The sequence below is a fragment of the Hippoglossus stenolepis genome, chromosome 3, assembly GCF_022539355.2.
Source record: "Hippoglossus stenolepis isolate QCI-W04-F060 chromosome 3, HSTE1.2, whole genome shotgun sequence".
Lineage (NCBI taxonomy): Eukaryota > Metazoa > Chordata > Actinopteri > Pleuronectiformes > Pleuronectidae > Hippoglossus > Hippoglossus stenolepis.
The window spans coordinates 16706734-16730672 of record NC_061485.1 but is presented as its reverse complement, the minus strand read 5'-3'; the positions used below and the strand labels follow the sequence as shown (position 1 = coordinate 16730672).

At 40.0% G+C, this 23939-nt stretch overlaps 1 protein-coding gene across 1 annotated transcript; it reads left to right on the top strand.

Moving 5' to 3' along the window:
• Positions 1-1022: 1022 nt before the first annotated feature.
• c1ql4b (complement component 1, q subcomponent-like 4b) lies at positions 1023-20961 on the top strand. Its single transcript, XM_035149960.2, has 3 exons — positions 1023-1426; positions 1935-3292; positions 17717-20961. Exons 2-3 carry the CDS (start codon positions 2753-2755, stop codon positions 17894-17896), a joined length of 720 nt encoding a protein of 239 aa, XP_035005851.1. The 5' UTR covers positions 1023-1426; positions 1935-2752; the 3' UTR covers positions 17897-20961.
• Positions 20962-23939: the final 2978 nt, after the last annotated feature.

The following is a 23939-nucleotide window of genomic DNA, read 5'->3' as shown; positions in this document are numbered from 1 at the left end:
TACCGCTGGTTCGATACTTTTAAAATGGTACTTGTGCCTAAACGGTGCCAGAACCAATACTTCTTTCTTAGAAAAAGCACAAAATGACGTCCGACAATAAGAACGCCTTTATTTATTGCTCAGGCAAATTTAACTTAATTTAAATATAAATAAGTACAAAACTCTTTACAAATTTATATAAAAACACATAATAAATAATACCTCACCCATCTACAATAATTGAACACTAAATAACAGTTTCAGTGCTTAATACAGAACTTCATTGGTACCAGATTTTGGTGCCCAACACTAGCTAAGGATTATTTCTAAGGTTAGAAAGCATCAAATTATCTTGACCCCCCCCCACCTCGTCCATGTACTGGGCATTGAAATGGGGCTAAGGCAATGCACTGGCCAATGAACACCATCAAAACCCTCCATTCTCACATTAAGCCTTAGCCTATAGCTGATGTTGGTGCTATACTTCTTGTTTTTGGTTGGCTCCTTAAATTTTTAGTTGTTATACATTTGCAAATATATTTCTTTCATTTCTGTATAGATTTCTTAAGTTTACGTGTTTGAATTTGCAGATCAGTGCCAACGCATTGTTTTAATAGAAGTAGGTTTACGTTGAGGTTTGGGGTCAGGCATTTAGTTATGATGGTTACATTGTTTGTGTGTGTGTGTGTGTGTGTGTGTATATATCTAGTTATGAGGGCCAATCTGGGTTCAATACCATTATTGTGAGGACATTTTGACCTTGTGAGGTTATTTTTTTGCTGGTCCTCACAAATTCAAAAGGGTGCTTGAGGGTTAAGAGTTGGTTTTAGGGTTATGGTTAGGCATTTAGTTGTGATGGTTAAGGTTAGGGAATGCATTGTGTCCTAACAGCTATACAGAGACAAGTGTGAGTTGTGTGTGTGTGTGTGTGTGTGTGTGTGTGTGTGTGTGTGTGTGTGTGTGTGTGTGTGTGTGTGTGTGGAGGGCGGGGGGAGCAGCAGTAGTAGGCAGATACTGAGGGGAGAGAGGAGATGGAAATTACAACAAGTGAGTGAACTGTTGCTCTCCGACTAAAGTCGCTCCTCTGCGGGATGTTTAAGTCTGTGAAAGTCAATCATCGGAATATGTGATTTCAGCATCACGACACTTTGAATAATAGGCGATCACTTGTTTTTCTAAAAAAAGAAAGAAGAAGAAGAACCCTCCGTGTGTGCTCGGACCGCTCCGGGGGATTTTTGGAGAGTCCTGTCCGACCACCACGCAGGAGTCCTGGACGACAAGTTGAAATATCAGTGCGACTTGTTCCGCCGCGTCCGGTTCCGACTGTGGAGAATTTCATCCCGGTGTTGGAGCAGTTTTCCTGCAGCGTCTCCTTCTGAACCCGCGGCATGAAAAGAGCCTGAGCACTGGGGTAGAAAGGAGGAAAAGAAAAGTAAGAGAAATATTGGTAAGTTGATGTGTTTTTGCACGGTTTTCTTTAAAAGTTCGCTTGTGATATCTTTATTCCTTGCTCTGATTAAATCTGGTTGAGTGTTTAAAATGTAATTTATTTAGAAGAGAATCACTTCATGTCCTTCTGTGTAATTCAAATGTATTATTTTTGATTTAAAACTAAGCATATTGAATTTTGGCCTATAATAATATCAACATCCAGCAGTTCTTTTGATTATTGTATTTTTAGGTTTCCCATTTTGTTACCTTCATGAATAATAATAAGTATAATTAAAAAGTAAATTTGAAAAATCTCTCTGTTGTCTGCCACATTTTCCCCCAGTATTTTAAATTGCAAAAACAAATCTAAATATGCATTAATTACAAATTGAATGCCTTTATATATTTAATTTCTTCTACGTTTTAAATTTAAATTTAATATGGGTTAGAGCAAAGCGATTTGGGTTTGTTTGTCCATGACTGATTATTGAAATTTATGTGTGCTTTTGTCTTTTTCAATGCAGATTGCAAGAAACTGGATGATTTACGGTGATGCTCCAATAAAATGTGTTCTGCCTCATCCAAGCTGCCTTTAAAACAAGAGTTTCCTAAATTCAGTGCAATTTGGCCTGACCCTTTCTTCAGAATTTGCCCCTTTTTATGACCTGTAACAAATCTTTACTCTGAATGGAGGAGTAGACGGCTGAGCTAAAATAAAATACTGGCTCTTCCTAAACGCCGGATGTACAGAGAGCCGTGAGCCCATCAACAGAAACAGGGAGGAAGAAAGACAAAGCAGGGATTTAGCAGTTTCCCCCGTTCTCCTCGTCTCGTTCCTGGACAGACAAGTAAAGCACCCTTACTCGTATGTGGTGGGTGAGATGAACTCCAGTGGGAATACTGTAGACCCCACCTGACAGCTCCCTGCCTGAGCAACTGTAAGCTTTTCACTGGAGCTTCCACAATCACAGAGCTGGAAAGAAAAAAATCTGCCAAAACCTTAACATTTCAATCGCGATGCTTATGTTTGACAAATAAGTTTAAAGATTAAAAAAATACAAATAGATGCCCTGAACATCAAGAAATGGAAAATTGAATTTGTCATTTTTCCTCAGACTGTTGATTTTGTTCCTGCGTCTGTCTGAGACTTGCCTGCCCCAATCCTAGAGTAGCCCCCTTTTTCATTTCTCTGCCCTCAACTTTCACACAAGTTACTTTCTACCCAGAGGTCAGCCTGGCCGGCACAACCATTCCAGCTAAGGGGGAGGAGGATTTTCTTACGCTGGCCGCCTCCCGGCTCAGCCGCAAGAAACGTGTCATCGGGGCTGGAGTCGGCGTGGCCATGGTCCTGGTCCTGCTGGTGGCCATTCCCCTTTTGGTCCACACCACCAAAGGGGGAGGGTCCGGAGGAGGGGTCACGCAATACGAGATGCTCGGGAGCTGCAGGATGGTGTGTGACACTTTCACCCCCCCACAGGGAGAGCTGACAGCCGTCTCCCCTCAGCCCCCAGACTTCTCAAACCGCAGGGGAAAACAAGGGTTCAGAGGGAGCCCTGGACTTCCTGGCCCTTCAGGTCCTAAGGGGCCCCCTGGAGAGCCCGGCAAGCCTGGCCCACCTGGTCCACCAGGGCCCGGGCCCGGTGGCTATGGCCCCTCATTCTACAGCCCCAAAATAGCCTTCTACGCAGGCCTCCGAAAACAACACGAAGGGAGTGAGATACTAAAGTTTGATGACGTGGTGACCAATGTAGGGAACTACTATGAGCCAAGCACTGGCAAGTTCACCTGCCCTCTGCCAGGTATCTACTACTTCACGTATCATGTCCTGATGAGAGGTGGTGATGGTACGAGCATGTGGGCTGACCTGAAGAAGAACGGACAGGTGAGTGTGGGTGTGATGTGGGTCTTAAGTGTCTCTCTTAACTTCTGCAACTATTAACCAACAACGATGTGAGACTCTTGAGTACGGTTTACGTACAGACTTTGATCCAGTATCTGTGTCACCTACTGTGGATACAGTGACAGCAGCAATTCAATAATTTGACTCAGTACAACATAACACACACTGGATAACAGGTAGTCATCTGCATTAAACAAAATTATTAAGATCTTTTATAGTAGGAAAGACTGTGATAATATGTTAGATTTAAGAAATATTAATAATTTACTAATGCTGATTATGTCAAATTTTGATTAGCTGTTGCTGTTGGATTTCTGTAAAAAGACCTTGTCAAAATCCCCCTAACCAATAGAATTCCAGGCATGATGATGACCAATCAAATCACTGTATTGTTACAGGCATGTTTGATTTAATTATTATCTCATCCCTTATTAGCGGTTACTTTATATCCAGGTTCAGCAGACCACTTACTAGCATGGACATATTTTATTTTAATGGTGCTACTACTCTCTTCCTATTTATCTGTAGTCACATCTGTAGCATGGGAATACATCCATAATAATATGCTTGGCTTGGTTGAATGCGATTATTATTTAAGCCCACATAGTTGTTGTATCGACAACACAAACAAAACAAAAACAGAACAAAACAGAAAAATGTCTCGAAGCACTTAACCTACAGTTGTTTTTTCTTCTTTTAGCAAAAATATATTATCCAGTTCGTTAAGTACTGTTTTGATAACAGCAACAGCCATCTTGGTTGTTAATGGAAATCCTTCTGCAGTGCTTCTCTGTCAGTCATCATCTCAAACCCGTCCCATTTTAGATAAATGGTTGTGATTGGCTCAGCAAGTCTCATGGTGGATGGAAATCTGCCATGAAGGAAGGGAGGCTAGACTCACCTGAGGATGCTAATAGATTCAGTTTCCAGACTACCTTTAGACAGACAATATAGATTAGCCTTAGAAAAGCCAACAAACATGATAAAACATATTTTGGAGACTTTGTATGTTAAGTTCTGCTGCATTCTCTATGCACAAGGTACATGATAATGAGGTTGAAGACTTGGAATGGCCCTGGAAATAAAAGGTTGTTTAATTGGAATAAGGCTGAAGTTACTGTATCTTAACTTTCGTTTGGAGAACTATCACCACAAATAAACAAAGACAGGATGAAATTAGAAACAACTAAGGACTAAGAAGTGTTTTACATTGAAAACCAACACTGTAATTAATTGTACAACTTGTAAACAAAGGGAGCGGGAGTGAGAGGGAGAGATTGACAGCCAAGCGATCAAGAGGATAACAATCCTCCAAGTCTCCGTGGAACAAAGCTAAAATGCAGCAGCTGGCTACTGTCCTCTAAGGAACTCTGACTTTAACACTAATAAATAAACAAGTGTAAATGCCTTGGAAATAGCCTTGAACACTACCATCTGGAGAAGTATGACAAGCTTGAGGTACTAAGCCCTCACTCTGTTGAGGAACTGTGATTCTGACATGTGTGCTGCAGGATAGAAGAGTGATATCCTGGGGATTACTTGGGAAGAAGGGGGAATAACATGCTTTGCATTGTTACAAGCCAAGTCAAACTGAACCGAGTGCTTGATGGAATAACGGTGGTTTGTCTGTACATAATTTACACGGTACATGAACTGACAGCAATATGCTGCTGAGCAGACCATCACCCTGCTGGGCTGCTGCACTAATACGCTTTGCTGAAGCTCCATTCTAAAAAGACTTTTAATACAGTAAGGATATGGAAGAGAAGTAGCTGATTATGACAAATTCTTTGCTAAAAATCCCAGTTTTAGTTTGTTACTCAGTGTGTGTAATATGTATTCTATTTCTTTTTGGGGATTTTGTCTTTATGTGACAGTGCAGATATTAAACAGCACCTTTAATGTTGAGATACATGAGTCTTAACCATCAGGTAACCATAGCGTGCCCTTGCTGTGTTTTTTGGATGAAGGTTATGCTATATCTTGGCCAGCCAGTAGGAGTCACTTGAGGCCTTGTTGCCTTTCTCACCCAAAGTCTGTATATAAAGATGGACGACGCATTCATACATTCACTCACCTCTCTTTGTGTCCAATGAAGCTGGCATTTTGCGCTTTCGATGTTTTTTGGAGCCAGAGTCTACGCAGTAGTGATCGTGGTGTGAAGCCTCGATATTGAGGTCCTGCTGAGGCACACACTCCACCAATTGCAAGTCAGTCTCCGCTGTCAATCATGATGTTTCATCCCGTTTCTATAGCATTAAATCAATAATTTAAATCAAACTTACTGGAACCACCTAAACTAGCTAAAATGATGAAACCATCTTGGAAATTAATATATTTAAAGTGTTCTTTGACCTTTTAGTTGGTCCCATGTCCAATTTACTAACATGGAGGAGGCTTATGATCTATATTGTAGCCAGCCATTAGAGGGCAGACCTTTTTGGCCCTACCTTTTGGGAGGCAGGCATGTTGTCCATCATTATATGCAGTCTAACTGCAATGCAACAATGCAAAGATGTCACCAGCAACAACATAGCACCATAGTGCATCATTAGAAATGTCGCCAGGGAACACCAGCATTTGTTTGATAAAGTTGGATATCTCAAAAACTGTCGACTCCGTAAGATTTTGGGCCAGGAAATATTTGGTGCAGATCAATTTACTTACTGTCTTAGCATTTTTTGCTATTTTTTTATGAACTACAACATGTATAAAACTATTTTTTATGAACTACAACATGTATAAAAAACTTCTGGCATATTTCATTACCACGCTTGTATGAGTTGTATCAATATTGTCTATGACAATGTGTATTATGTTCAGATTTTTATCCAGATTCAGATGACGAAATAGGGCTTTAACTAATGACTGTTTGATTAATCAGTTATTCTGGTAGATGCATTGCTTAACCTTTTAGTTTGTTAACTATAAGAAAAATAATGAAAAGACTCTCATCAGGTTACATCCATGGTGACAACTTGTAATTGCTTGTTTTAGTGGCCAATAGTCCAAAACGAGCCGAAAAACCTTGCATATAAGAGGCTGGAAACTGTAAATTTGGCATTTTGGCTTGAAAAATGACTGAGAAAATTAATATTTTATTAAAATAATAAATCTTGAAAGCACATCTCTACCAAGGCTGTGCGATCAATCAAATACTGATAAAATCTGCATCAAAGTACACAGATTCGTAATGCAGTTCATGAGGAAACAAGGAAAATCCTCTGAATGTCTTTACTTATCTTATCAAATGTGATAAGATAAGATATGAACTGGAACCTGCTTTTTGACGCCTGCTATGCTCCAAATACAAACATAATAACACAGTAGATCTTTTATGTGACTGATAAAGTCCATAAACATAGTTATTCCTCAATTCATTGACTTGGCAGGATGTGCATAAAGTGCAGAGTAAAGAGGACAGACAGTTAAATGTCAGATATAATTGGGGGACTTGGTTTGTTGCGTGCCTTCACAGACATTGTCATTCCTGTCTACTCCTGCTGTTAAATTTTTCATAGCTTTTAGATGAGATCTTCTCCCCCCCACCTGTGCCCCTTCTTAACACACACACACGCACCCACACTCACGCACGCACAGACAGACTTTATACTTTTACCGTCCACACTGTCTATTGACTCCCCATTAATTATCTTTTCCATCAACTAAATTATTTAACCCAATTCAGTGCTGATCTTTACCCCTCAGTTTCAATGCACTGCGGGTTTTTTTCTGTGAATAGTGCTCTGGGAGCAGAATGAACTGGCTAGGTCAATTAGAAAAACCTTAAGGATAATATTGAAAAAGTTTGTCAATCTTCAGAGAGTAAAGACATTCAACAGCAAATTACACCTTTATTATTGTCATTACCATAACAATATTTCTTAATAGTCATTCTGTGTTTTTCTGTGTTTTCCACATTATTCCACTGTGAGAATTGGATAACACGTAAGAACACTTATTTAAGCAACAGTCTTACAATAAATATGCTTATTTACTTTCTTGCCAAAAGTTAAATGAAAAGATTGATGCCACTGTCCCGTCTGTAGAAATTAAGCTAAAATATCCTGGACACAAATGCTGCCATCTTGCGCATTTGGAACCAGAGTCTGTAATGTAGCGATCTGGGATGGAGCCACGGTTGCAAAGTCCCATGGACACATGCACTCGACCAATTACGAGTCAGTCTCAGCTGTCAATCATAAAGTTTCACCCAGTTTTTACAGCATAGCTACTTAAAACCAAACTTTACTGGGAAAAAAACTTGAACATGATAAAAACAATTTACAATGACAGAACCATATTCAAGGAAAATGTATTTGACGTGTACTTTTATATTTTAGTTTGGTCCACGTCTATTTCATTATCATGGAGGAGGCGGGGTTTATGAATTAGAGTGCAGCCAGCCACCAGGTGGCGATCAAGACACTTTGGCCTCACTTTTGGGGAGCTGAGATGTCACCCATCTTTACACACAGTCTATACAGAAAACATTTAACTGGACCCAGCAGCTGTTAGCCTAGCTTAGCATAAAGACTGGTAGCAAAGGGAAACAGCTAACTTGACTCTGTCCCAAGGTCACAAAATCCACCACCTAGACAATAATGTACCATTTTAGGTGGAGGTTTGAGCTAAACTATTAAGTTAAGCTTATAGGCTGCTCTCTATTGGCGACCACAAGTGTCATGGAAATATGTATTTATAGATTATTGTAAATAATGTATTATAATGTCAATCTGGTCCTTTAAAGTCTGTTATATCTGACTATGGTGTGTTTTGCAGCATGGGTGTGTGTGTGTGTGTGTGTGTGTGTGTGTGTGTGTGTGTGTGTGTGTGTGTGTGTGTGTGTGTGTGTGTGTGCGTGCGTGCGTGCGTGTGTGTGTGTGTGTACAAGTATTGTCAGACTGATATGCGATGGTGTTGATCAATGTCTTGTCAAAGAGAGCTGAGAATAAGACACATCCTGGGAGAGATCACTGCAGAGACAGGCAGGACACAGACAAGTGGGCTGACAGAGAGAGACAGAGAGAGGGAGAGATGGATGGATGGATATTCACAGAGGAGATAGAGGAGGATGAGTAAAAAAGTAACATCCTCTGTCCTCATTGAAGGGCGGAGCTGAGCAGACAGTATGTCACATCTGAAACGAATCAGACTTCTCAGGTTCGCGCTAACAAAACACGGATGTGCAAGCTTACATCAAGTTTGCAGAGCTGAATCAAGCAAACCTCTTCATTCAAAGTGTCCCATAACTCATCAAAAGATTGGTGTCGAGGTAGATGACCTTTTCAATGGATATATAATTCACTACCAATATGTACTTTGCCCTTTACAGTGATGAGCATGGAGTGGGTGTATGAATATTTAAAGCTGGTCCAATATGGGTGAATCTGGGTTGGTCAGTTGGACGGTATGTCGTGCGCACACACACACACACACACACACACACACACACACACACACACACACACACACACACACACACACACACACACACACAAACACACACTGGTTTTGATGATCAGTGCCGTAGTAGCATTTCAACATCTCATCTATTGACACCCGGTAACCTCATTAAGTGGCCCTGGCATCAGGTTGGATTTGACCTACTGGAGAATAAGACTGGTGGACAAAGTGGTGCCTTGTTAAAACCGAACAAAAGTCTCTGACATGTGGCTCAGTCTTAACAATGTAAGGTGTAAAGGTTAGGAGGAAAGAGGAATTAAAGGGGGACAATGAATGTGTGGACTTAATGGTGCACAGGTTAGAAAAACAGAAGTGAAGGATTTGATAAAGGTATATATGTTTTTTTTTATGATAATGTATTGTTTAATATATGACTGAAGATGAGAAAAAGGAATTAAATAAAGTCTGGCTTGTAAAGAGCAAACATCAAAGAAGAATCATTTTCATATTGTTTATCATAAAAACTCTACAAATCATTGTTTTTCATGTAACCACGTTAGCATAAAAAAAATATATATATATGAGCTAGTTAGATAATTAAATATTCCACATACGACAAGATGACAAGCGTGGACTGTTAGCAGAAAGAGAAGGCTCAGCTCCAGTTGGAAGGTGTGATACTGTGAAAGGTGTAAGCTGCTAATTAGTGTGTCAGGCAAAGTGTCAATGTTGGCCTCATGTGAGACAGTTTCAACTGTATTTTATTATGGCACTTTCGTACCATGTCTCCCTCCAAGAGTCATGCGTATTGGTTGAATAGTTCTTGTTCAAGATTGTAAATTTGTGTGCTTTGCATTGCTTTAGTGTCAGACACAAGGACCTAACATTATAATGGGGAACATTTTGTGATAAAGGATAAAAGCTCGTCCTTTCAGGCAGCATTTCATGTAAAGCAAATAGAAAGAATGCTCTTCTATACCCTGCAGCTTACCCTTGTTTTTTTCTTCCTGCCTTTTTCTCCCCGAAAATACACACAGCCATTATTTGACTATATGTTTCCGTTATAATGGCCTCAGCCATTATATTCTACAGACTAAAGGGTTTTGTGTGGTTGTTACGGTGTTTTGTCATGCCTTTATCCTGCCTTGCTTTTGCCTTCCCATTATATCATTATTTCTCCTCATCAAGGAAGCAGGACTTTGCCTCTGTTCTAAACAGCAGTGTTTCACAGTGTTCGATGGTGGCTGAACTAACATAAGTGAGGCTAAAATGTACCTTGGTTTATTGGAAACTTTAATAGTAGATGTATCAGAATAAGATCCTTATCCTCTAACCTGTGACACATTTTTATATTTACAGTCTACATGATTAATGATGAGTGTGAGATCGTTAGTTTCCCTTGAGTGTTGCTGCTTGTGTCATTGCATACTGTGCATACACAACAGGTGCATGTGCACGCACCCTTGTAAAAAAATCCCAGATTTATTATGAGACGCACAACAGTATGGCATTAGAGGAATAGTATAATTTACCCTCAGAACTGAAGCTTAGCTGTAGCTGATGCTCTGCAGGTAGCTACTGTCTATAGAAGCCATTTATATCTAATTAAGCCACCTCCTCTCCCCTCAAAGGTTTCAGTGTGGAGCCAATTAGAGACTTCTAATCAACATCTTTACACCTGGGTCTTGAGTGTCATGGCAAAACATTAGCATTTAGTATGCTAATTACTGCGTGAGTCAGGGGTGCACGAGGAGGGTTACTTGTCGACCTGCGAAAAGAAATAGGAGACCTCCATGGTACGCATGGATTGAGGCAGAGAAAACACCGCCGCTTTCACAAAAAAAGGCCATTTCAGTTGCCCTTCCTCTCCCTCCCCTCCCTGTTCACCCTTCAGAGGTCCCTCAGGTAAGTTTAAGAGACCCTGTCTCAATTGCCTCGCTCCGCTCTGAGAGGTCTGTACATCACAGTGAATGAATCCTGTCAGTTTTATTACCACAAGATCAAGGCACCGCTGTGAAACAAAACAATACTGAAAAAACAGCACGCCGCACGGACGGCCCACCTCCCCAACCTCATACTCCTCCCCCTGCTTTGAAATAGGCATGCTTGATCAGTTTGTTATCCAACACGACGCCCTCCCCATCACTCAAAGCCCCTCTCAACTTTGGCCTCCTTTGCTCAAATCCTGTGCCTAGACTGTTAAAGTGCGTGCAGCTGCTCGCCCCAATGCGTGTCCTCATCCAAATTTCTGCTTTCACACCCTTTTTTCACTACACATCCTTTTTAGCTCCTTACTTCACACCCTAGCTTCCATCAGTTTTCTCTCGGACATAAACATCATGAGCGCTGGGTTGATATACATAATAATAATGGAGATCCTTTGTGAACTTCGTTTCAAATACAGTATTTCAGCACTTAAATTAGAGGCACACAGCTGAAAATGTTGAAATTGAACACCGTTATAATTATTTCTATTCTGCCACTTTCCCCACTTTCTGTCCTTCCTTCCTTTCTGTCTACCCCCATTAAATGTTACCCCACTAATAAGAAGTGGAGGCAGTGTAATCTTCTCTATTGTCCCGTGGGTCTCCCTTCTACCCTACAGCAGCAGATCAAGTTGGAACAGCACTGGGCCAACAGACAGAAATTCACTCCCTTGTCGCTATCAATCTCCGCCACTGTTGACAATAATCCTGATTTGCCTTTCCCTCTTGTTTTCACTCCCAAAGCCCCAGTGCCTCCTGCCCACTTTAAGAAAACAAGGTTTCCCTGTAATTGTTACTGACAGCCAAACCTGTGGATTCCTCCATGCTGGTTTCAGTGTCCCAACGTGCAACGTGACCACCTCTGCTGGGACCAATAAATTATATATTTCATAGCAGTGGAGGAAGTTTTCCGAACCTTAAATTAATGCCATATATGTAAAGTGTCTGTGAAAGCACACACCAGCACAAACAGAGAGAATGGCCCTGCTGTATTTGTGTTGTATGGACTAAGTAAATACCTTGAAAGCAATAATTACATTTACGTTACCTATTTTTTTTTAAATATAAGATCAACTTGTCTGATTTTACAAGGAGTATATAATTAAAGCATCATAGTAAATCTACTCTGGATTGAATAGGATGATTAATGCAAATGCCAGAATGCAAAGGAAACATTTTTGCCTGAGCTGTTGTCAATAAGGGCAGAACAATTTTTACAAATGTGTTAGATCAATGTGCAACATAAAATGCATTATTTCCCTTTGAAATGTAGAGTAGAAATAGAACTAATACATACAATAACATCATTCAAAGGACACGTAGCAAAAGGTGACTGAAGTAAAATACTTGAGTAAAACAATGACTTTTGTTCAGCTTTCTAGTACATTATTATGATCAAATATATATTATTTATACATTTATTTCGTAAATTTGCTAAAAAGATAAGAGAAAAAAATTCATGTTGCTGTAAAATAACTCTTGTGACTGATATATCACTATATGATACATTTTAATAGTAATGCATCTGTGTGGAAGAAGTCATTGACTGTTGTAGCTGGTTGAGGTAGAAGCATTGTATTTAATAAAATGTATACATCTGTCAGGCAAACGTAGTGAATTTCATAAAATATCTATGAAGAAATAGGTAAAACTCAAGATTTAGTCTGTAAATTCTGCGCATGTCTCCTCTTGATTTTGGTTTTATTGCAGATGCCTCAGATGACATTTAATTCATGATTATATCTCATGTTAACGACTGAGAGCTCACTCTTAAAAATCTCAGAATAAAATGTATAAATTAGAAAACCTGTCAACTCTATATATGTATATATATATATATATAGGAGGAGAATGCGAACATGAATTAAACATAACACAGTAAATGTCAGCGTCTCTACGCTGTCTCAATCGACAATAAGTAAACCTATGTATCTCATGAGGAAGTCAACCATAAGAGCCATAAATAAAACTGTGTCCTTTTAGCTGGCAAATTTAATTAGCTAATGTTCATGTTTGAAATGCCATTTCAATGAAATGGTGTAAATAACAGGGCTGCAACGTTTATTATGACCCATAATTGTGGGCGATTGAGGTAGATGGAACTCAGCAGCGTAATGAGCTATTGTAATATTGTTGTCCATGCACATATACACAGTATAGAGAGGTATTAGTCAGTATTTTTATTGTAGCTTATCCTATAGTTCACTCATAGCAAGTTAGAGCAGCCTGTCAGCTTTTAACTCTGAAAATATTGTCAGGGGAATCATGGCGCTCAACCATGTAGACAGATGTTGGATGTACAAGATGTCAGAATCTCTTTGCTGTTGTATTTTTCCTAAAACCTATTAGATCTCCTCAGGGGAGCTGTTCAGTCCCTTCAGTGCAAAGCAGTCTAACAGTATGAAATAAAACAGAATAAGATAAAACGTCTGATATGCTGTGTGGTTTTTCACAGGTGTTCACTTGAGATTCATAAAAACAAAAAGGAAAGAGCGGCTGGAGACGTAGAATGAGCCGGAGTGTGTGTGTGTGTGTGTGTGTGTGTGTGTGTGTGTGTGTGTGTGTGTGTGTGTGTCGGATCTTATCCTGACCTCCCACTAGTATTTCATGGGCCCATTTGACCACTGTAGCCTATCCTGTGCCCCCATTTATTGTGATTGTGTGGAGTTATTGAGGAGTTGGACCTATTAGGCGGGGAGCTGCCATGGCTGTCCGACTACCAATTACCGTAGCCTGCAGCCATGTATAGCCTGCCCTGACGCATCTGGAGGTAGAGAGGGGCGAGGGATGCTGTGAGGAGGGGATGGGAAAGGAGGCAAAGAGAAAGGGGGGTTGGTTCTCAGGAGACCTGCCACAACAGCACGCCGTTAATCAATCCGATTTAGACCGGACAGGGACACACTTAGTCGCTGCTCCCGCCAACACTGCCACGGTGGGGGGAGAGAAAACGTGTGCGTGACCTGCATCTCATTGGGGTGTGAGGGCACAAAAAGATGGATAGATGGGCGCAGAATGAAGAAATAGAGATGGGGTGGCGAATGGGAGAGGGATGATGGAAGGGGCGTGAGGCGTGGAGGGGGAGACAACAATTAATGGAGTGATGTGAGATGAATTAAAACTAAGGAAATGTATCGATTAATTTCCGTCTCAAGAAGGGGGAATAAAGAAGTTCACCTTTTCTAAATGGAGGAAATGCTCGTACAGAGAAAAATAGTCAAATTGATAATTGAAATATGCAACAAAAAAAAAAGGAATAGAAAAGAAAAGCTCATTATTGGATGAAGGATGAGGAGAAATTGCTGGTTTAGTCTTATTTTTGATTTGTATTAGAGATAAAAGATAAAAGAAGTGAGTCAGGGAGGCTTGATGTCTGGTGTTGATGATGGACCATATCCTTAGTTAGACTCAGAGCATGAGACAAGGATGGAGTGAGGGTACCATATTTGCATTCATTAATATGTATGTGTTTGTGTACTTTATTTCCCAGTGTTAAATGAATCGTCTGCTTGAATAGTCGGTTACTTACCCAATGATGGCGCAATTTATTATGAGGAGATTTGCATGCTGGGATGCGAAAACAATTTAGGAGTTAGAGCTTAGAAGGGGATTGGATGAAATAACTGAATTGCCTAACAACATAATGAATAAGCATGTCCCATTCTCGATTGAATCAGCTGTTTACTGAACCTAAACCCTGGGATACTGGTCTGTGCATCTAGAAAAATAACTCCCACTACTTGTATTAAATATATAGTAGCCTATATGTGCTGGGTGGTCTTGTCCTAATGAAACCTCTTCTTAATTTCTGCACGCATTAGAGCATTATTCTTGGACTATCTGGTCATTATTGGATCAGCAGTGGTATGATCTTCTCTGGTATATAAACATGCACAGTAGTAAACCTTTTTTAGATGGCTGGTGATACCATTATAGACCCAACATCATGTTTAATCAGAGTGTGTTACTCCTGACATAAATCTGTCCTCTTGCAGATAAAAGGCTGAAGAATGACTCATCAGAACATCTATTGCTCAATTTAAATTATGCAAGGCTCCAGATTTCTGTTTTCCTCACAACAGATTATGCATCCTACTCTGTTGGGTGTGAATTTCAGTAATTGCTAGATGCTCGGTGGAAGCCAGTAATGCAAGTTTTATGAATCCCGTATTATGTCATGGCCTTATTGTTACTGTGTTGTAGGGCTATTGATTGCACTGTTACCAGGTTACTCATTGAAAAATACACACGGAAAAATACTGAAATTGGTGGTGCACAATTGAAATAGAAGGGTGCTCAGAAAGCACCTACCAAGGCCCAAAAGTGAATATATTGAATTAGGCATTCAATATATATATATTTATTTTATTGTAAAAACATTTCTGTTTAACTAAATTCTGATTTAGTTTCCCAGAGTTTCTGTTCAGCTGAAACTCTTGTTCTCTTTAAAACTCAAATATAGAAGTCATGCTCATTAGTGCACCAACTCACCCACTGTAATTTCTTCGAATAGCTGCTATAATGAATATCTTTATCCAATGTTCATACGAGGGGGAACTTGGTTACTGAAGACATTTTGAAGTACTTGTTTTTACTTATTAGTATTATATTTGTACTAATCACTGTTGCATATTCAGTTGTGTAATATCTTTGAATTAAGTTTAGTATATATGTATACATTGTTTCTTTATTAACTATAACTGTTATATATACATTGAGGGACAATTTATGGTGACACTGATGGTTAACATGTGGGGATGGGTGTTAACTGTTCTGCCGTGTCTGTGATAATTAATTAGACTGTGTTCGAGTGACTGTAACACGTGTGTTACCGACAGCCCAGATTACAAGATCAGTCCAGAAAACATGGACCACTTATACCAGTTTGCAAAACTCAATACCAGTGAAATAATATCCAAAAACAATAAAAACTTAATACATTATTAACTTAATACATAAAATATTTGTCGGAGACTATATGAGCACCTACTGATGTTGATGACCAGGAGTAGCAGTTCAGTTGCAACAACAAATATCAGCAGCTAATGTTAACTTACATTGATCGTATTTCTTGTTACTGCTGGACAAATGAACTGATGTCCTCCCTGATAACACCCCTGTAATCCCTAGACTCTTTTTTTTCCTTTGCAACAGGTGGATCAGGTGTGAGGGCAACAATCCTCTGAAAAAATTGATAGTGACTCAGAAAGGTTGTGCTCTCTGATGGAGGCTTAAGGCCAAAGGTCACTGCACATCTCATCCATCTGCCCAGTGGACAGGAAGGCATCTGCACTGATGACATTACACCAAGATCACAGAATCAAACAGGAAGAGAAATAGCACCGGTTACATCCAGATAAAGTGGACCAACTGGTTGTGCGTTGAAGGTTTGGACTAGATGAAAAAGATAAATCTTATTAAAATCATCAGTCTATATGTATAAACATCACATATTCACTTTTATTAGGATTATTCTGATTGATCAGTTTGAACATATTTTGGATTAAACAACAATGGATTACATTCTTCTTCACATGGAACATGGATGTCCATATTTCTGCTGTATTTGCAGCTTTAACCCCAGGAGAACATTTAGTTGACTTTCGTGAAACATGTCTCCGCTTCAGGTGATGATTAGAGTTGTGGGTCTCTGGACGACCAATGAAAAGAGATTTGTGGGAAGAAAGTTTTAAAGAAGCACACATACATATGATTCTTAAACAAAGAGATCATAAAGCAGAAGGGAATAAAATTAAATCACACGGTAATATAAATTGAAATTACAGTGTCTAAACCTATTAGACATTCAAAGAAGCTTTGCCGTAAAATAATGTTTTAAGAAGTGTTTTTAAAAGAGGCTGAAGATGTTGCCTGTCTGATCTCGATTGGGCTCAAACAGCCTCGGTCACTACCCAGAGGAGCTTCATCCACAGACATATGAACATCCAGGCACGTAATAATAATGATAATAAAAAACTTTATTTGTATAACACTTTTGAAAACAAAGTTACAATGTGCTTTACAAGTTTTAAACAGGATAAAAACAAATGAACTCAATAAAATCATGCAAATAATGTCGGTTAATGTCGGTCAAGCAGCGATTTGTTGATGTCAGAGCTCAAACTGATGCATAAAGTGAATTTCATTCATCAAGACGAAAATGATAAATGCCTGTATGACCTTAAATCGGAAGGAGAAATAAGTTAAAAGATGATTGCGACAAAATGAACAAGAAGGTGCCATATTTGCCGAGACAAACCTGCAGTGAGTGGCAGGTGCTCAGTTTGAGTTGCAGCCATGTTGGAGGACAACTCACCACCACTGTCTGTTATTTCTCCTCTCACCAACCTCAACCTCCTTCTAGGCCTCTCATTTTTGTAAAATATGCAGAAGCTCTAACTTTGCTACGAAAGTCCAAAAACCTGCAACGCGTAGAATAATAATTCAACATTTATTAGTGAAGAGTTACATTTTCCGATCAAACTCTGCTCTGCCGAAGAAGAGTTTCTCTCGGTCTGTAGGCCGGATCAATTCCTTGTCTTATGTGGTATGAAGTCGTCAGACCTTTGGCTTTTGGGGTTAAGATGCCTGTTTAATACTAAACGCCACAGTGCCTCCGCAACTTCAACACAAGCCACAAACCTCTGGCAAAAAACACATGACAGCCAGGATTTCCCTTTCCACGGCTGTGTCTCAGGCTCTACTAACCAGAAGGTCAAAGGTTCAATCCCAGTCTTCCACGTCCCGAAATGTCCTTCGGGCAAGATACCGAACCGCAAATTGCCTCTGACAGCCGTGCCAGCAGTGTGTGTGTGCGATGTGCGATAGAGAAAGTGCTGCACATAGATGCACTGGATGAATGTGTGTGTGAACGGATGAATCGCAAAAACTGTACTGTAAAATGCTTTGAGTGGACTGGAAAAGCACTTTCTAAATACAGACAGTAAAATGTTACCAAGACTTAAATGTTTCTTTCCATCTTTGCTGCCCATAAACATCTCTCTTGTCTGTGTCTCAGGTGAGGGCCAGTGCGATCGCTCAAGATGCCGATCAGAACTACGACTACGCCGCCAACAGTGTCATCCTGCACCTGGATGTGGGGGACGAAGTGTGTGTGCAGCTGGACGGTGGCAAAGTTCACGGGGGAAACACCAACAAATACAGCACCTTCTCTGGCTTCCTCATCTACCCCGACTGACAGTATACTCATGTTTATATACTCTCTCTTCTGTAATCAAGCAAAAAGTCTCCTCTCCATCCTACATCTAACGCACCAAGCTTCCATTACGTCATCTGTCGTTTCAAACGCTCTTCACTACACGAAACATGAAATAACATGATCACAGTTAATAACAAGAGTTTGAAGAGAATTTGTGTAAAAATGAATATATTATTGTATATACTACCACTTAACATTTACCTCTGATACACACGCTTGTGTAACCTGTGCCATGTACAGTATGTGTAAGCATGGCTAAAATACATTTAACTTTAACATCTGTTTCACATGCACAATTTTGCTGGTACACACACAAACACACACACACACACACAGGCATGAAAACACACACCTACTGAACTTCTCCGTTCATTTCAGTTTTTAAACTGACCCAAGATGGCTGTTTCAGCCACCGGTCTGAAAATCGACTGAGATGATCTCTGAATGTAGACTGTAAATCGAAGTGTGTGTATTTGGCTGCAGCCTCTCACCTTCACTGGGAGATGGATTTTCAATATGGCCGTTGTCACCGAACGAGAAAAGTCATGAATATATTGATCGCAGCCGATAACACAGCCGACACCACGATCATATCAGTGTGCTGTATGTCTGTGTTCATGCCCCGTGTGCGAGCGTATGTGTGTGTGTGTGTGTGTGCGTTTGCTCTTAAAAGCGTCATGTTGCTCTCAGTTTGACTCGCAGTGTCTGACTCCTGTTGAGGGAGTGGGTGTCGAGTTGTCGGTAACAGTCCCTTAACACACACAGTATATCGATATTGAGGTTTAGCTTTGAGATTTTCCCTGAGCCGAAGCTTATGACAGCGCCTCATTATGTCACGCTAATGAGCTGAGGCTTCTTCTCTAGCCTCACCTGTTCAGTCAATCCATACTGGCATCCATAGTGGGCAGTATGATGAATATGACTTAAATAAAGATGGGTTAAAATAACATTTGACTAGTGGGAAATGTGCCCGGTTGGATGAGAAGATTGCTACCACTCTCATTTAGCATATCTTGGATAAGACGTGTTGTCTGATCATGTCGACAGCCACAGTGGAGGGAGGATCAAAAAGATGTATAAGAGCATACACAAGTTTTTAAAATGTCGGTATACCTACATATCTCCACCTTGGTCATGTTGTAATGTTGCATGCTGGTTTCTGCGATAAAAGCCAGTCCAATAGAAGCTGAAGTCTCTGCATCTGGTAATTGATATCCGAAGATATCAGAAGGAGTCTGCCTCTCCACCAACGCACTGGAAACTAAGAAGCTCTCTCGACTCGCTGTCCTGCCAGTGCTGCATAATACACTATATGAAGAAGAAAAAAGAAATCGCAGTTGCATGTTGATCCCAAAATGTCAGAATCAATAAGTGAAAAAACCTTTGTGGCTAACACTTCAATGCGAGTTCAAATGTTGCACAAAAAAAAAAACCTGTGCCTCGACAAAATGTGCATCTTCACCCGCGTGTCATGTCTCCATCACTGCCAATCTGAGCTTGAGCGGTTTAAAACCTGTGTCATTTGACCCGGGTGTCAATGTTAGTTGTATCCATTCTCATTGCAGACATTACCCAGTGGGAAAGGGGCTATAGAGAGTGAGGATATCTATTTTTTAACATTGGGTTAACAACACACATTTTCAGACCGTCTCTAGATGGCATTCGTAGTGTTGTAGTGTGTGAATGAAAAAAGAGAACTACAGAGAGAAGGTTCTGAACTGTTTGCTAATCATGAGATAAAGTAAACGTGATTGTCGGATTGACAGTTTTGGAAAGTTATGGCCTAAGGGAAACCTGGCTCTGTTATAATCTGCCCTACAGAAACTTTAAAACTCACTAGTGAGCATTTATACCTCATTTGCACAATCATTGTGGTTTTGCTACCTACTGACAGAGCCAGGCTAGCCGTTTCCCCCTGTTTTTGGTCTTTATGCTAAGCTAACCTAGCCGGCTGCTGGTTCCAGCTTCATATTTACAGACATGAGAGTGATTTCAATCTTATCATCTGACTCTGCAAGAAAATGATGAGTCATACTTCCCAAAATGTCAAACTACCCTATCTAATTTCATGGTGAATGTACCCACATGAAGATGTTAATGTTTTACTGCCATACATATAGATTTTCTGTGCCTTACACTTTCTATTTGATTTAGATTTTTTATGCATGAGACAGGATTCCAAGTGGACACTGACATTCCATGCAATTATTGTCAACTCACATAATGAAAATGCAGATGCTAATTGTGGACACAGACTGTGAATCTTTGTATGTAACTGGAGGTAAAACTCACTGCTATAAATAAAAATAAAAAACCTAAATGGAGGTCAAGGTTCACTCTGTATGGTGGGAAGGAACTTCAGAAGCATTTCACTGTGTAATTCCAAATTTGTATCAAGGAAAATTGTAAAAAAAATTAAATGTATATTGATGTAGCCAAAATATTATATTTAACAATTCTATTCTTTTTTCTTTTATTCCATTATATTTAAATGGGATGTATGTCAATCTAATTTGAACACACCTATTGTAGTTTTAGAAGAAGAGAGCTTCTTTTCGGCCCAGTATCGTACTGGTTCATCTGTGTGACAGTGACACAGATCCAGCCCTGAGGCCTGATAGCATGACTGTACCCCGATGAGACTTGGATGTGAACTTTCTGATCGACTTGTGCTGTGATTTAAAAAAACTAAAAAACACCCTGACGCATTGTGTAGTATACACAGACATACCTGCTGAGTGGCTTTACATAACCCCTGTGCCATGCTGCATCCCTACTGTGTGTGTTTTCTGGAGCTGTTACCTTTGTTCATGAGTGTGGGTGTGGACTCATTGTTGTCACTGTACTTTGCAAGCGGAGTTGTGTGTATTTGTTATGTATGAAATCAGCATAGATTTTTCTCTGGCCTCGAAGACCACGAACCATAATAAAAAAGAAAAGCCAGGATTATTTTTGCTGTAAAAAAAACTCCCCAGCAGTTTCTTTATTCTTTATTCATTTTGTCCTCTCTAATTGTACATTACAATAAAATCAAGGACTCAGAAGGTGTTTGGATCTGTTGTGAGAGACGTTTTCGCTTCAGGGTGTTTCTTGGTTGCAAAGATCTCTGTGTTTTATCAGCAATTATGTCAAATGGAGGTCATGTTAAAAAGGAACTATATTATGTTTGTTTATTATACCACCCCTTGTGGAAGTACCTTTAACAATGACCTCACTAAAAAATAAAAATAGATTTATTGACACATTTCTGACAATGTCACCAAAAGCTAAAAGTGAAAGTAGCCTCATAGATTTGAATGACATTAAATGACATGAGTGGAATTAAAGTGAAAGCTGTCATCCTACACACAACAGACACAACAGACCCAAGAAAGAGAAAGGAGAGAAGCAACTTGAACCAATTCTCCTAAAATGTTGCATCGATAAAATTATCCTGACAGATATGAGAACACAAAGTGAAATTAGTCAGAAAGTCAGATTTCTGGTTTCTCTATGTGTATTAAAGACAAACTGAGAGCTAGAGTAAAAATTAATATAGTAAAAAAAATAAACTGAATTGAAACATCTTCTAAAAATATTGAGTATTGATAATATATCAGTCAGAGTTAATCTGCTCTGTGAAGCTACTGCACTCACTGCCCAGGCGCACATTGAACTAAATGCTAAGCAGTTAAGCAGTTAAGCAGTTATGATATTTACCATATTCATCTTTGTTTAGGGGAGAGCATGATAATATTGATTGGCACTAAATGTTTTGCAGGTATTTGTTCATAAACAGTTTGGATTATTAGAAGTGGGGCTTATTAGCTGCAGTAGATCTGGGTTGAGAAGTAGAGCCCTGCACTGATGTGGACTCATGGTACTTTCCACAAATTTAAGTATGTTGGATACATTTAAAATGTATCTTTACAGAAGTGGGGCATGTGCCTAATCTAAATTACATCAACCAATGAATTGAGATTTTGTGAACACAGTCACACTGTTTCAGGATTTGTCTAAATTCAGCTCCAAACCCAAACTTCTTTGGACTAATAACGAACTGAAACATATTTGAGAGGAAGCCGTTACAGCGACCTGTGTGAAGGTACTGTTCCTACAATAGGACTTGTTTCTGCACCTGACGCTTTTTCTACCCTCTGCCAAGTGTCAGTATGAAAATGAAACACTGGCTGAAGGGATTTCTCACCTCAATGGAACAAAAACAAGGAGCTGGATCTTTAAATAAAGGTGAGAGGTGATGCTATTCTGGATGAGGAGGTCCTTGCTGAATGTGGTGCAAAAGAGCGTTTTTTTTAAATGCTGGACTTGGGAGGGGGTGGGGTCGGTGGGGTTGTATCCCAGCACTCCCCCCCCCCCCCACTCCATGACTCCCAGTGCACCCTCCTCTCAGATTCCAGCGTTAAGTTAATTGGACAGGGAGAGAGGGCTGAGGAGGGAAGCGTTCAGCCCCATTAGCAATCTCCCTGTGGAAGGCCGAGCCGAGAGGATCACAGACTCACAAATAGGAGGATTAAAATAATCAATAGGCTTCTCTCCGTCAGCGCGGACGGATGCACCACACAAACACGGGTACTCCGGTATGCACACACAGTCTCGTGAGCAAACACAAACACCCAGCATGAGGAATACCAGTTCAAGGAGTACGACTCTCTTCAATGTTGTCTCTGGACTTTCACAAATTAGCCTGGGTCATGTAAGATTCAAACACACACGCACACATGCATGCACACGTCTCTCCCTCTCTCTCCCACTCACTCTCACACACACACACAAACACACTCTATTAATAAAGGTTAATTTGAGCCCCAGACTAAATGAGGACCAGTAAAAAGGTCATCATCATGAAACAGTCTCATGTATCAGTTATTTCTGTTCTTTTATTTCGTAATTTTTTACAAGCAAAGTCGTTTTTCTTGATTGTCTTTGTCAAATTTATTAGATACTGAATCTGTGGGAGTGGGTTAAACAAAACATTTAACTGTTGTTATTGTTCAACAATCCATTAACTTGAACAATAATTGAATTATTCAGAAAATAATAAGAATTCAGCAGATTTGTCCATCTCAGATTGTGTCATTAGGCCTTCAGAGAATACTTAATTCATAAAAGTCTTAGAAAATCAATAACTTTTTCTGTTTCTTTTCCCATTAACCATTTCATGTTCCCAAAGACTTGTGAAGGTGCAACCACAGCCTTAAACAGTTAAGTGATCATCCCCCTTTTATTAAAACAATTTTCCTTTAATAGGATATTTTCCCCCGTGGAGGTTGGTTGTAGGGGCTTTGTTGCAACATCCACCATCACGTTGCTCAAAGAGCTGGGAATCGGCAGACAAGCCCTGTGCCAGCCCATAAAAGAAACACAAGGGAATCCAGAACGCTGCAGCCAATGGCTCTGGATCTGTAGGAGAGACACCCACCGGGCCCCAAGATGGTAGGGACACATACGTGTGATCAGCCTGTGGTGGGCCTGCCTAAGCAGAGGGTGTCTTGTGACTAAAAGGCTGAGACACCAGATGACACCAAGGTGCGCAACTGATGATACGTCCCTAACATCCTCTGGTGATCCCTGATGTCTGCTGGGGACTAGTGCGGAAGACCTTCAAACTTGCACGGGATATTCACCATCTTGTTCTATATTTTAATATGATTTGAAAGGGCCAAATAACATTTAGCCAGACACAAACAACTTTAAGAGCAGATGTTAAATTGGGATTATTAAAGGCATCATTTTCTTAGTGTCCTCCTGCTGTAACAATCTGACTCTCCTTAGAGAGTAACAGACATTTCGTAATAAGGGGTGAAATAATTAATTGACAATTAATTGATAGTCGGCACAATAGACACTAGATACCCGATTGATATGAATAATTATCACATCTATTATTAAAGACACATTTTCCTTCGTATGTGCCCTCACTGTCACTCAATCCAAACCTGTTTTTTTGCATTTCATTTTGATGATGTAAGTCTTTTTCCATTCACTTGTGTATCTGGAAAAACTCTCCAAGCTGCCTCTACTG